Below are 15778 nucleotides of genomic sequence, written 5' to 3'. Positions count from 1 at the left end.
TGGGGGAAATAGGGGATGGGAATTAAGGAGCGCACTTGTGATGAACACTGGGTGTTGTATGCAAGCGTTGAATCACTATATTATACACTGGAAACTAACATTACACTTATTTTAACTAACTGGAATGTAAATAAAAACTTTAGAAAAAAATTTTAAAGAGTTAAATTTATGATTCTTGTTTGTTTGTTTTAGCATTCTGTATCGGAAGAGATTTCTATAGATGAAAAAAATGCCTTTGTTTAGTAAATCACACAAAAATCCAGCAGAAATTGTGAAAGCTCTAAAAGACAACTTGGCCATTTTGGAAAAGCAAGACAAAAAAACCGACAAGGTATGAACTAAAATGATAATGTTATTATTCAAATGCATATATTCCAAAACCAAAAACCAATGTAAAAACTTGATGAAGAATCCCAAATATGGTCTGTGATGTGCACATAAGGTCTCTATAAATACATGTACATGGATTTCAGGTTTTATGCAGTTGTTGAATCTTTTGCCTTAAACCCTTGGTTCACTGTCTTGAGCCTCTGACCAAACTTGGATCCCTCTATAGACTACAGAGCTTAAAAATCTAAGGGGTTACACTGGTATAAACGTTAAACTGATATGAAGGATAGAATATTTTTATTTAAAGATCACCTGATAGTTTCTATGACAGTGCAACCTCATTTTAACATTTTTTAAAGGTCCTACTAAGCAGGATTTCCTCATAGGTAAGGTTTTTTTTAGTATTTTATTCCTTCCATAGGATGTTGGATCTTATATATTCAATTTCTCTCTTAAGAGATCTATAAAATAAATATCCTTCAGTTCACAGTATCTTTCTATCCCAGTGTATAAACAATCTTGGATTCTTGTAGGGATGTAGAAATATTATTTTTTATCCTGCATCATGTAAGGGATGTAGAAGTGTATTTTTAATTCTTGTGTACTTGTAATATTGAACTAAATATTGGCTCAATTAGAAAGAAGAAATGACCTTCATAAAAGATTAAATCTAAATGGCAAAAGACAGAAAAAAAACATAAAAAAATACTCATTTTCATGAGTAGTCAGGAAAAGGCCAAATAAGCCACATACATTCATATTACACACCTACTATCCTGGCAAAAATGAAAAAGGTCAGATGAAACTCAGTGTTGGCGAGAATGGAGAGCAATGAGAACTTTCCTCCACTGTGAGGGATAAAGTATAAACGGTGTCACTGCTTTGGAAACCAGCTAGTATCATCTGTCAAAGATGAGGATGTTCCTGTGCTAAAACCCCGCAGTTCTACTCATAGATATAAACTCTAGAGATAATCTTGCACTTGTGTACTAGGATGCATGTACAAGAGTGTTCATATGTTACTGTTCGTAATAACCCCTCAATGGAAACAACCCAAATGTCCATCAAAGATGGAACCGATGAATTGTGGTCCAGCCATCAATGGAATACTTGAGAGCAATGAAAATTAAAATACTGTTGCCTCCATGCAGCTGCATGGATGGATCTCATATATATAATACTGAGTGAAAGCACCTCATAGGGTATGTGCTATGGTGAGTGCTGATCGTGTAAGACTGATGAATCACAGACCGGTACCTCTGAAATAAATAATACAGTATATGTTAAAAAGAAGAAGAAGAAGAAGAAGGAGGAGGAGGAGGAGGAAGGAGGAAGGAGGAAGGAGGAAGGAGAAGATAGTAGGAAGGGAAAAACGAAGGGGAGGAAATCGGAGGGGGAGACGAACCATGAGAGACTATGGACTCAGAGAAACAAACTGAGGGTTCTGGGGGGGGGGGATGGGGGATGGGTTAGCCTGGTGATGGGTATTAAGGACGGCACGTACTGCATGGAGCACTGGGTGTTACACGCAAACAATGAATCATGGAACACTACATCAAAAACTAATGATGTAATATATGGTGACTAACATAACATAATAAAATAAAATTTAAAAAAAGCACCTCATAAAAGGTCACAGGTACTATTCCAAAAGGTTCAAAATTGGCAGAGCTACACTATATTGTTTGGGGATGCAAACACAGGTAAGAAAACTATAAAGAAAAGTGAAAAAAATGACTGTCATCAAAAACATAAAAATATTTACTTCTAGGTTGAAAAGGTTGCATTCAGGTGACTTCAGGGTTTCTGAAAGTATTTTTTTTTTCAAGATTTTATTTATTTATTTGACAGAGAGAGACACAGCGAGAGAGGGAACACAAGCAGGGGGAGCAGGAGAGGGAGAAGCAGGCCTCCTGCGGAGCAGGGAGCCCGATGCGGGGCTCGATCCCAGGACCCTGGGATCATGACCTGAGCCGAAGGCAGACGCTTAAAGACCAAGCCACCCAGGCGCCCTGAAAGTATTCTGTTCTTGACCTGTGTTATGGTCATACAGATGTTTGCTTTATAATTGTTGTTAACTACATATAATTTAAAATACTCTTCTGTGGATAAATCTCACACTTGAAGAAACTTCCAACCTTTAATAAATTAAGCATTTTTTCAGTCAGATCATAAATATATCTGGAAATTATTTTTTTAAAGTAGCGTCATGCTACTATGAATTATTTGTATTTAATTTGCCTTATTCTCTTTGTTCCCTTCAGTTATAATGATTATAGAACTATACTTGAAAGTAATAAAACTATATTTCTTTAAAAATATTCAGCAGATTACATTGTTAACTTTTTGGCCTGTTCTCTTTTGCTCTCCTGTATTAATTTTAAAAAGATGTATTGAGTAAATTCCATCCCATATAATTCGCCTCTTTAAAGTGTACAATTCACACACCCGTACCCCTGAAACAAATAATACATTATATGTTAATAAAAAAATTTAAAAAATTAAGTGTACAATTCACTGATTTTTAGTATTCTCACAGGGTTCTACAACCATCACCAATATCTAATTCAAGAATAGTTTCACCACCCCCAAAAGAAACCCTGTACCGGTTAGCAGTCATTCCTCATTGTCCCCTCCCCAGGCCTGAGCACCCACTCATCTACTTTCTACTTCTGTGGATTTCTCTATTACTCTTTACAATATAGAGAAGTTTTTTGTTGTTGTTTTTAAGTTTCATAGAGAGCAAAAAAAGGTGATGACTATGTGGGAGAGACAAGTGGGTTAACAGTTTAATGGGTTTTGATGATTCAATTGTGTGTTTTGATAGTTCAGTTTTATTAATAGTCCATTAAAAAATCAGAGTAATAGGAATCTGTTGAAAAACCTTAACAAATGCTTTTAATAAAGACCTGTAGCTACTGACAAGTCTTTTAAAACAGTCATTTTAATTTTTAAGAGTAAAAAAAAAAAGTAAAATGTATAGTTAATGACTAGATTGGTTAGACTATGTTTGAGTATGTTTTAAAGGAAGTGTGTTTCAGATGAACCATGAGAGACAATGGACTCTGAAAAACAAACTGAGGGTTCTGGAGGGGAGGGGGGTGGGAGGATGGGTTAGCCTGGTGATGGGTATTAAGGAGGGCATGTTCTGCATGGAGCACTGGGTGTTATATGCAAACAATGAATCATGGAACAGTACATCAAAAACTAATGATGTAATGTATGGTGATTAACATAACATAATAATTTTTAAAAAATGAAAAAAACATAAAGGAAGAGTGTTTCAATTATATTGACCAAATAGAAATACTAGAGATTTTTTTTATATAAATATATTTTTGCAACATTTTCCAAAATAAAACAATGTCTGTGAAACAGTTTTTTGTTTGCTTGTAACTGTACAGGGTTCTTTGACCATAAATCAACAGAATCCAAGAAGTGGGGTTTTTTGTTTGTTTATGGCTTGAAAATTTTCATTCTTCTTCACTATTTTTTGGTCACCAGGCTTCAGAGGAAGTGTCGAAATCACTGCAAGCAATGAAAGAGATTCTGTGTGGCACAAATGACAAGGAGCCCCCCACAGAAGCTGTGGCCCAGCTTGCACAAGAGCTTTATAATAGTGGGCTGCTGGTGACCCTGATTGCTGACCTTCAGCTCATAGACTTCGAGGTAAACCCTCTGTAAAAGGATGATGCTGCTGCTTTGCAAGTTTAGTGTATATGATCATAAATATTTAACTTTGTTTCTAATATTACTGCTCATCTATTATATATAAACCCAGTATTTTTCTCAAACTTCTCTAATAAAGTAAAAAGGTATCTCATGGTTAAGTTTCCTGCAGCCAGGTGGCAAGGTTAGTGGCTAATAATAATAATGATAATAATAAGAAATAACATTGAGTGCTTACTACATGTCCTACAGTTCCAAGCACTCATCTCCTTTCCTTCTTAAAACTACCTATGTGATTGGTACTATATGATTAGCCTTGTTTTATAGATGAAGAACCCAAAGGTCAAAGCTATTAAGTAATTGTGCAGTCACTCAGATACTAAGAGCCTAAGCTGGGATTCAAACTCAGTGTCTCTCAGGCCTGTTCATTTAGAATGATTTCGGAAGTTTGTTGAATGCTAGCAATATAAGATTATTATTTCATTTTGAAAGCAGTTGTACCTAATTTACCTGAATAATAAGTGAACTAAATAAAACAAAAACTTAGAAATGTGAGCGGTGAAGAGGTATAGGCGTTTTATTACCTATGGTCTATCTAACTGAGAACAGTGGTTTTTCAGTAAACAGCGTGTATGTAAGGCACGTTTGATCATTGGCAGTTTCGGTAATAGAAGTCTTGGTTTTGATTTGTTTGTTGTTTTGTTACTATGGGCATACTAAGTGCTCCGGTTTCCACTGATTCTCAGAGATGGAAGAAAATGCAGATTTCTGAAATAGCTTTTTAGTTTTATCACCAGGGGAAGCGAAAGGAAAACTAATTATGGTGATTACAGTGATTGGACCAAGATAAGGTCAGGGCTCTGGGGATCTGTGGAAATACTAGCCCACAGTTCTCTGGACGGCTTAAATGGGGGAAGATTTTTGGCTGACTGGAGCCAAGGAGGAGGAATGAAGAGCAACACTGCTCTGGAGATGTGAAGCCAGGTGTGTTGGCTGGACGCAAACACCGAGTGGAGGACCCCAGAGGGTCCGGACTTCAACTCATCCTTCCTTTCAGACACACCTGTCTTTTTCTTTCTTTCTTTCCCTCCTTGACCTGTTTTTCCATCTTTGACTCAGTAATCTCTTTGCGTACTTTTCCTCTTGCCTGGCTTGCTTACTCTCTCTCCCCATCTTACTCCTTACTTTTTAAACTGGCCATATGCGGAATGAAGTGTAGTTTTATCATTGCATCTGTGTATTTTCGTGTTTCTTTTATTCAGTTTCAAATGACATATGAACACTTGAAGGAGTTGTGCATGGTGGAAAAATACTTGGGATTAGAATTGTTTATAGAGTCCCTGCTGTGCTCTTTGATAGTCAGTAATGTAACCTCTTTGAGACTAACTTTTGTCATCTCTAAAATAGGAAAAGTATGAACTTACAGCACTGTTTTAAATATTAAACTGAATAAAAAAATATATAAGAACAGTAAATACATGTGTAGACTATACACAAATGTCAGGTAGTATATTCTCATTTTCCTCCCTTTCTCAAACTAAAGTTAAATGTAAACTGGTTTATTTTTGTTATAACCCTTGACTTTTTTTGTTTATTACTTTAATTTTAGACTTAGTTGGTCGGTGACCATAAATGGGAAAAATACTCCCTATTGTTGGATTACGGTATTAAATTTCTATAAATCTATTGTTTTGCACATTTCCCTGAAAGCAGAAATGTATTAAGCTATTATTATCATTAATTAATATGTTAGCTTGAGTTGGTTTATGAGATTAGCCCAGTTTGCAGTTGGATGCTGGAAGGAATATGACCAAGAATGGTTATATTTTGAAGAATGAGTCAGGCATGAGATGTCATCAGGTCCGGTGAACTAGGGAAGTCATGAGCAGCCACAGAGTAGTGTAGTTTCAAGGTGCTATCTAAGAATTAGGGAGATAGGAGTATATCAAGACAGACTTTGGGTACCTTACCTAGCATTGGCTTAAATAACAAAAGAGGAACAATAAGAAATACTTATGCAAGTTTCCCTTATTTTACATGGATCCTGAAAATAAATAAATTTAGAGAGGAAATTTACTTTAAAGATTATTTTTGAATTAAGACATTCAATTGCCTAAAAGTTGACTTACATGTTATCAAGTAGAGTGAACTTCTACTCTCTGGAATCCTTGGGGAAAGAAGTATCTTTCTGAATATTTTCATTTTCTATGTAACTAAAGATTAATTCTTCAAATGCAGAAAGACAAATACATTACTTTTGTGGATTACTTTACATTTTCTCTATAAAATATGTTATATACTTGCCTCTCTCCAAAATAATATTCTAGATATAATTTTTTACTGTTGACTCACAGCTATCATAATATGAAGATCTATTATTGTGGTAATAAAAGAGCAGACAGTTCTTTTTTTTTTCTTCAACTTTATTGAAGTATAATTGACCAGACAGTTCTTGACTTTGTTCATTGGACTGATAATAACATGATGCCTAGAACATAGTTATAAATGAATGTGATATTCATAGATGTGGCTGTCCTTCTCAAGCCCATAAAAAATAGACACTTCTGAATACTTCTTAGTTGAATGAATAAATGGAAAGCAGTTAAAGTTGAGGACACTTCAGTTCCATTGGCTATATACAATATTTTCAGAAAAGAGGCAGCATTATTAGCATTATTAGCCTACTTGCAGAAATGTGCTGTATATCTCTATGGACTGGAGGTCCTAATGGTTAGCCTGCAAGCAGCAACTTTCCATCTCAAGCCTAGAGTATCCATATAAGATAGTGACAACTTGATAAAATTTGTCCTAACTTTAGAGTTCAGTCTAATCACACAGTACTCTGCCTCCTCGTGTCTTGGTTCATAGGTAGAACTGGTACAGCCCCTTCTGAATTGAAAGTATCTTGAGTCCTAGGATCCCGTTTCCCGCACCTAGTGCCATGTACACTGGTTGGTTGAATGAATGAATGAATGAATGAATGTAGGCATGAGAATGAGAGATTGAAGCAGAGGTAAGGAAATTAGACCAAAGGAAGATGTTCTGAACACAGCAATAAGCCACTTTTCTTGAGGAATTAGTAAATTGTTTAGAAGATAATTCAATAGTGATGATAATCATTCTAGTAAGTGAATAGCCACTCCTGGGGGTTTGTTGGAGATTACAACAGTTATTTGACTAAAATTTCTGGTATATGTTTATTACAGGAAGAAAAAATTATTATTTAGGGTTGGGCTGTGGCTTTTGCCAGATAACCTAAAAGGATGGAGTATTCCTTACAGAGAAAAATGAATTTTTGTTTAGAAGATGCCTAGATGGGCTTTTTTTGTTAGTTGTAGAAGGTTAGGTCTCTAAGCAATGTCTGGAAGGGAAAGACTGAAAGAGAAGAGCTTAGATTCCCTTTGCAGAATAAAGTAACAGAAATTTGAGAAATGCCCTCTCTCTGGCTAAGATCAGTAGGAGTAGGAAATAGAAGAAAAATAGGAGAAAGTTTTGGAGTGAGGGAAAGAGACTCCAGAACCATGACAGAGGAAGGGGCTTAAGGAGAAAGATGATCAGGAATGCTGACGAACCGGGGCGCTTAGGTGGCTTAGTCGGTTGAGCTTCAGACTCTTGATTTTGGCTCAGGTCATGATCTCAGGGTCCTGGGATGGAGCCCTGAGTCTGGCTCCCTGCTCAGCAGGGAGTCTGCTTATCTCGCTCTCCCTCTGCCCCTCCCCCTGCTCAAGCTCTCTCTCTTAAATGAATAAATCTTTTTAAAAAAGAGGAATACTGATAAACCTTTAATAATAATATGTAGAATTCAGTTTGAGATTGTTTCTGCACTGTACTATAATTACTCTTTGTTACCCTTAAACCTTTGATAAAAGAACTACGTACTAATAGTATATGTTAGTGAAGGAGAAGGGGCAATTTTCTACCCTTGGGATAAACAGAATGTTGAGGAAATAACTGTTTGCAGGAGGCAAGACCATGAACAGACTTGAGAGGAGCTTGGAGGAGGGGTTTGGGATCCAGACCTGACAGCAGTGATGGTGGCCATGGCAGTGGTTTAGATTGGATAGCAGGAACTGCCTTGGGAGTCTGTGTGACAAATCCGTTTCTCCTTCAGGAATCCAGAGCAAAGTGGCCCATCAGGGTGGGGAAAGTACTAGAGGATCCTACTATTATGTGAATTAAGGGCTAGTTAGGAGGCAGACCTTTGAGTTAAAATTGTTTAAAGAGAAAATCGTATTACTTAATAGCCGTAAACTTTTAATCTAATCCTTTAAACCTTAAAATTGCTGACAGAAAGGAACCACTTCTGCATATTTTTATGAAGTTAAAAAAAAAAGACTTGTGGCTGAGATTGCAAGTCTTCAGATTTTATGGGCTCAGGATCAAACTCAGAGTTGTGTTTTTTGAGGTTTGGCCACTATTCAAGACACAGCTTCAGACTCTGATGTTTTGAAACACCATATGATAAGAGATCAAAGGATGAATTTATTGATGCATTCATTTTAAGGGCAGGTGTGCTTTGCAAAACTAGGGTGGATGCAAAGTCATCTGTTCAGGCTGAATTAGAAAGCAATCCAAAGAAGCATAGAACTTTCTGCTGTGCTAACTTAATCTCTGATTATTATTTCTTGCTACATTTTTAAAAAGTCAGCAAAGTAAGTACTCCAGTATCAGCTTCTCATTTACCCATTTTATGGTCCTAAATTTTTGAAAATTTCTGTCCCTTTTTAAAAATCCTTTTCTGTTCCTGGCCCTCTTTAAAGTGGTCCTTCACCTTTGGTTTTATTACTGTAAAAATGAAAAATCATTAAGCCTTAAGATATAAGCTTTGACTATGCTTCATGCATTTAACAATTTGAAATGCTTACTATGTGTGTAGGGCATTGATTCTAGTTGGTCTTGAGTCTAGTTGGTTGTTTATATATTTTGCATCCATCATTAGACAAATTAAGTTACAGAATTTACAGTTACAGGTGAGGAAATGCTATATCATATTAAATGGAATTTTATGTTCTCATTACCCTCTTGTCCTCTTAAACTAATGAATATAAACTTTAGAAACATGTATCCCATAAAGGTACATAATTTATAGGTGATATAAAATGGTATTTGGCATCAGGCCCTTAATCAGCAGTGTAACATGTTAATTGGTTGTATTCCCCCTATAAAAATTGAGACAATGACCATTTTAGTTTGACCTTACCGTACTTTTTAAGGAATGTAACCTGCCATAAAGAGAAAGACTGCTCACGCCATTGTATAATGTACAACATGTTTTATCCCCTCTGCTTTCTGGGGAATGGTCCCTGTGCCTCCTTCCCCACCCACGTAGTTACAGTGGGAGCAACCTTTTTGCGCAGCATAACACCCTGCCCACCACACAGCTGATTGGCCTAGTAATAGACATCTCATCAAAGCAGGGCCCGGGTATTCTGCAGGATTCTGGCTAAAACTGAGATAGAACCTCAGTCTCTAATTAGGAGCTAATGATATTCCATAATTTCTGCATCAGTGGTCAGGTTTCCTACCATGTAAACTAAAAAAGTAGAGGAAACCAGCCTGCAGAAAAGACAGAAGAATGAAGATGGGGAGAGAGATAGAAAGGGCCAGGGGGTTTGGAAGGAGCTCTGCGTTGGAATTCTTGCCATGTGTAAATGTAATTATACTGAAAAAATTTGAAAGCAACTAATTCTGAGCTAGCTTGTGCTTGGGTTCTCTGAAACTTTCCCAGTATCTGTAAATTAGTTCAGTTTGAATTTTGGTCCCCTGCAAAGCAGCACTCAGCCATGCAGTGAACACTCCTCACCCCCAACCCCTTGCAGACGGCTCTGCCTATCTAGTTCTGCTACTGAAATTCAGCACAAACATTGTCCTACCCACCTCAGCTCTCCCCACCCCTCTCCCACAAGCCAACACATACAGGAGCAGAAGAGAGGGAGGAGAGCAGAAGAGAGAGGTCCATGACTTCAATGGCCACAGTTATGTTTCATTTTTTAAAAATTAAGGTGTAATTTACACAAACTAACATTCTCTCTTTTTAATACACAGTTCTGTGATACAGAACAATTCCATCACCCCCAGCATTTTCCCATGCCCTATTGTAATCAGCTCTTTTTCCTACCCTCAGCCTCTGGCAACCACTGATCTGTCTTCTGTCCTTGTATAATTTGCCTTAACAAATGTGGAAATGGAATCATGCAAAATGTAACCTTTTGAGTCTAGCTTCTTCCACTTAACGTAATGCATTTAGGATTCATCTATGTTGTTGCTGTGTAGCAGGAGTTTATTCCTTTTTATTGCTGAGTAGTATTCCACTGCATGGATGTACCACAGACCATTTATCTATTCCCCAGTTGGGGGATTTTGGGGAATTTCCAGTTTTAAGCAGTTACAAATAGAACCTCTATAACCATTTATCCACAGTTTGTGTGTGCAGATGTAGGTTTTCATTTCACTTGTGTAAATACCTAGTTGGGTAGTGTTGAGGTTTTCTGTTTACTTTTAGCTTTGTTTTTTTTAAGTTTAGCCACTTAAGTGTCAGTGGTATATTGTGATTTTAATTTGCATTCCCTTAATGACTAATGATGTTGAGCATCTTTTTGTGTGTTTATTTGCCACCATATCTCTTCTTTTGTGAATTGTCTATATAGATCTTTTGCCCTCTTTTTATTTGGTTGTTGAAGCAGTTTTTGAGAATTCTTTATATATCTTATATACAAGTCAATGGCTGCAATTTTAAAATGGGTGTCTTCTTTTGCAATGCTGCTCTTTTTCTCCCTTATTTGCCTTCTCTCACTTCTTTTTTTTTTTAAGATTTTATTTATGTATTTGTCAGAGAGAGAGAGAATGAGAGCACAAGCAGGGGGAGCGGCAGACAGAGGGAGAAGCAGGCTCCCTGGGAGCAAGGAGCCTGATGCTGAACTCGATGCGGGACTCAATCCCAGGGCCTGAGCCGAAGGCAGACACTTAACCAAATGAGCCACCAGGCGTCCCTGCCTTCTCTCACTTCTATTATCAGTGAATGATGCTCTTTTTCAGCAGTTCCTTCTACTTGCTGTCTCTGCTGTTCATTGCTTCTTTCTTCTTTTTCTCTTATTTCATTACAGTTGATACCTCCGGATGTATCATTCATTCTGCAGATAATGGTTGACTATCTCATGTTAGGGCTGACCTTTTTGAAGTTGTTAGTTTAATGCAAGTGCTTCTTCAGGTTTGGCATCTGTTCAGTTACATTATATGTAATCTTAGAATTACTAGCTAATATTCGGCATTTTGGGTCATTTCTAGAGGTTGCTTCCTTACCATCAAACATTTTTTTTCTTTTGTTCTGGCCACTTCTAGATCCAGAACTTGAAATCTAGCAGTCTGAGGGTTGCTGAAGACTGATTTTGAAATAGTTAAGGTTTTACTCCAGTTAGGTATAGTGTGATGAATAGATATCTGCAAAGGTTCTGTATTATGGAAGGACCCTCATTAATCATCTGGTACCTGTTTAAGTTTTCTCTAATTCTGTCCATTCTGATCCTTTCCTCTGATTTGAGAAGCTGTTCCTGGTATCAGAGCTTGTTTTTGTTATCCACAGGGGGCTTCCTTTGCCTTTGCACATTATTTGCTAATGAACCAGAAGAATGTTTTCCTCTGTGTAAAAGTTGGATAGAGTTCTGTGGAGCTTCATTTCTACTGTTCACTGGAATGCTGTATGGAAATGTTCTTGTGGCATTTCACTGGGAAGTATGAAAAACATGCTCTTATGACTTTTCAAAAAGGATTGATATTGTGCAGGATTACTGCAGAGTCTAGAAAGGTTTGAACAGAACAGATGACTTCTTTCATTTTAAATTTTATTTATATTTACAGTTAAACCTCTTTATACAAGTATATTGTTTAACATAGGTGTAAATGAAATTCATTTAGTATGAAGTAGTATGAACATTTTTCGTGTTTTAAAATTATGAGAGCACCTGATCCTAAAGCATCCTTTTAAACTGAAGACTCAGCTCCTAATTTTCTGTTAAAATTTGGATTTTATATAGTGTGTTTTTCTTAAAGGAAGATAAAATTTGCTTTCCCTTGTGTCTGTTTTGTTTTGTTTTAATCTCTCTCCCCTTTTTTAAAATTCTTCCTCCCTGGCTCCCTTTCCTTCCTTTCTTCTGAGTTCTTCTCTTTTTCTCCCTTATTTCTACCCTTCTCTGTTTCTCTCCATGAAATAAATAAAATGAAAGCAATGGCTAGCCATAGATTTTTCTTGTATTTAATCATTGCCAACATTTTGATGTTCTTATTTCTACCAGTTACATATAGTGTAATTTATGTAACCATGCCTAATTCTGGACATACTGATTATTTCTAACTCTGTATTATCACCACTATGATAAAGATTTCTGTGCTGGTTAAGCATCTGACTCTTGATTTTGGCTCAGATCATAGTCTCAAGGTCATGAGATCAAGACCCACATCAGGCTCTGTGCTGGGCCTGGAGCCTGTTTAGGATTCTCAATCTCCTTCTCCCTCTGGCCCTCCTCCGCTCACACACGCGTGCTCATTCTCTCTTTGAAAAAAAAGTCTCTGTGTCTGAAACTTTTCTTCTGTATTTAAGATTGTCATTTAGGATTATTTTTCAGCTAGATTTCCCAATTTGAGGGCACCTGGGTGGCTCAGTTGGTTAAGCGACTGCCTTCGGCTCAGGTCATGATCCTGGAGTCCCGGGATCGAGTCCCGCATCGGGCTCCCTGGTTGGCAGGGAGTCTGCTTCTCCCTCTGACCCTCCCCCCTCTCATGTGCTCTCTCTCTCTCTCTCTCTCCTTCTCTCTGTCTCAAATAAATAAATAAAATCTTAAAAAAATAGATTTCCCAATTTGAGATTCTAGGACATCAGTCAGGTATTATTAAATTGCTTTATATCCTCACCAGAAATATATGAGAACCGGCATTGAATTTTATCATTTAAAAAAATTCTGGGACTCTGGACTTAGATAGCACCATAGGAGGCTCCTGAATTTCCCTCCTCCTATGGATTAACCGAATGTACAGTTTACACGTGCAGGAATTCCCTTTGAGAGAAATCTAGAAATTAGCTGAGTGACTCCTGTTCATTGAGCAACTGAGAAAATATCCACATCAAAATGGATAGGAAAGCCTGAGACACACTGGCCATAAACCCCACCCCCTGGCATAGCACCATTCATTTGGGGGGGAACCCCAATGCCCAGCTTCTCTTTGAGGAGCAAAGGGTTTGGACCACACATCTGGTGCCCCAAGTTTTAAGGCTGCCAACTAAGGGATGGTCCCCCAAATCACCTACGTATGAAAGCTAACAGGGCTTGCATTCATGAGTCCCACAGGACTATAGCAAACAAAGGAGCAGTTGTTAATGGGTACAAGAGCACTTGTTGCAACTATCCCCACCTCCCCCAGGCTAGCACAGAGGAAGCGCGACAGAAATACCCATCTCCCAGTCTTGCCCCGGAAGGGGTTTGATACGTACTTTACAAGCTACTGTCTGAGGTTCTGGCTTTTAATTAGCATGCATCTAGTTGCTGGCTACAGTCTCCCTGAAAGAGCAAGGGGGCACTTCCCCTGCTTTCTTCCTCCAGCTTCCTCCAACTTCCTCCAACAAGAAAACCAATAATAACTAATACAGAGAGATCTCATGTACCTTGCCCAGTTTCCCTGATGGCAATATCTTGCAAAACCATAGCGCAGTGACATGACCAGGATACTGATATTGATAAAGTCAAGATATGGAAATTTCCGTCACCACACAGATGCCTCCTCTTGCCCTTTTATAGCCGCTCGCCTGTCTTAACCCCATCCTCAGGCTCTAGCAACCACAAATCGCTTCTCCTTTCTGCAATCTGAATATAAATGGAACCATATCATGTGTAATCTTTTAAAATTTTTTATTTGAGCTGACACACAATGTTACATCAGTTTCCAGTGTACAATATAGTGATTCCTTAAGTTCATATATTACGCTGTGCTCACTACCATCTGTTCCCATACATCACTATTACAGTGTCATTGACTATATTCATTATGCTGTCTTGACTTATTTATTCCATAACTGGAAGCCTAGATCTCCTACTCCCCTTCCCCCATTTTACCCAACCCCCCACTTTTCTCCCCTCTAGCAACTATCAGTTTGTTCTCTATATGTATAGGTCTAATTCAGCATTTTATTTGCTTATTCATTTGTGGGTTTTTTTTTTTTAAGATTCCACATATGAGTAAAATCATGTGGTATTTGTCTTTCACGGTCTGACTTATTTCACTAAGCATAATACTCCTCATGCTCATCCATGTCTCTAATGGCACAGTCTTGTCCTTTTTTTATGGCTGTGTAGCATTCCATTGTATAAATATACCACATCTTCCTTATCCATTTGTCTGTTGATGGACGCTTAGGTTGTGTAACCTTTGTTGCTGGCATTTTTCACTCAGCATAATTCCTTAAGATTCATCCAGGTTGTTGCATGTTTCAAAGTTCATTCCTTTTTATTGCTGAGTCCCTGGTATGGGTGTATAGCCCAGTTTGTTTAACCATTTACCTGTGGAAGGATTTCTACGTTGTTTCCTGCTTTTGATTATTATGAATAAAGCCACTAGGAACATTCATGGCCAGGTCTCATTTCCCTGTGATAAATACCAGGAGTGCAACTGCTAGTATAGTAGTTGCATGTTAAGTTTTAATTTTATTTTATTTTTATTTATTTATTTTTTTAAAGATTTTATTTATTTATTAAAGAGAGATGAGCACAAGCAGGGGGTGCGGCAGGCAGAGGGAGAGGGAGAAGCAGGCTCCCCACTGAGCAGGGAGCCCGACGTGGGGCTCCATCTCAGAACCCTGAGATCATGACCTGAGCCGATGGCAGCCGCTTAACCGACTGAGCCACCCCAGGCGCCCTTTATTTTATTTTTTTAAAGATTTATTTATTTACTTCAGAGGGCGAGAGAGAGAGCAAGGGGAGGGGCAGAGGGAGAAAACACTCAAGCAGGCTCTACACCCAACACAGTCTGACACGGGGCCTGATCCCAGGACTCTGAGATCATGACCTAAGCCAAAAAACAAGAGTCGGACGCTGAAACAACTGAGCCACCCAGGCACCCCACATGTTAAGTTTTTTAAGAAATTGCCAAATTGTTTTCCAGATTAACTATATATGTTAGATCTCCACCAACAATGTACAAGTGTGGTTTCTCTGCATTTTTGTCAGCATTTGGTGTCGTCATTATTTATTTTAGTCGTTTTGATAGGCATATGTAATAATATCTCCCGGTGATCTTAATTTGCATTTCCCTAATGGCTAATTATGTTGAACATATTTTATGTGCTTGTAGCCATGTGTAGATCCTCTTTGGTGAAATGTCTCTTCGTGTCTTTTGCCCATTTTCTAATGCATTTGTATTTTATACTACCAAGTTCAGAGGCTTCTTTATATATTCTAGCACTAGTTTTTTGTCATATATGTGGCTTGAAGTATTTTCTCCCCATCTGTAACTTGTCTTTTCATCCTATTAACAAGATCTTTTACAAAACAAAAGTGCTGAATTTTGTTGAAGTTCAATTTATTAGTTTTTGTTTTCTAGATTGTGCTTTTAGTGTCAAGTTTAAGAATTATATGCCTAAATCTATATCCTGAGGATTTTCCTCTGTTTTTTTCTAGAAGTTTTATAGTTTTATGTTTTACATTTAAGTCTGTGATCCATTTCAAACCAATTGTTGATAAAGTGAATCCTTATTTAAGAATATTTATCTATATATTATTATATTATATAATAAATA

At 37.5% G+C, this 15778-nt stretch overlaps 1 protein-coding gene across 13 annotated transcripts in view; it reads left to right on the top strand.

Annotated features, from left to right (window-relative positions):
* CAB39L (calcium binding protein 39 like) overlaps positions 1–15778 on the top strand; it is a 112821-nt gene that overhangs the window by 54814 nt on the left and 42229 nt on the right. For all 13 annotated transcript variants that reach the window (XM_073894592.1, XM_025874930.1, XM_025874927.1 and 10 more), the window contains 2 exons: positions 193–331; positions 3835–3999. In XM_073894592.1, the coding sequence (XP_073750693.1) occupies positions 221–331; positions 3835–3999 (276 nt within the window). In that variant the 5' untranslated portion in view covers positions 193–220. The remainder of the gene's footprint in view (positions 1–192; positions 332–3834; positions 4000–15778) is intronic.

The sequence above is a fragment of the Callorhinus ursinus genome, unplaced genomic scaffold (assembly GCF_003265705.2).
Source record: "Callorhinus ursinus isolate GAN/ISIS: 27379988/994484 unplaced genomic scaffold, GSC_fseal_2.0 scaffold7, whole genome shotgun sequence".
NCBI classification, from domain to species: domain Eukaryota; kingdom Metazoa; phylum Chordata; class Mammalia; order Carnivora; family Otariidae; genus Callorhinus; species Callorhinus ursinus.
The sequence above is the reverse complement of the archived record's forward strand: the minus strand, read 5'-3'. Positions and strand labels throughout refer to the sequence as shown.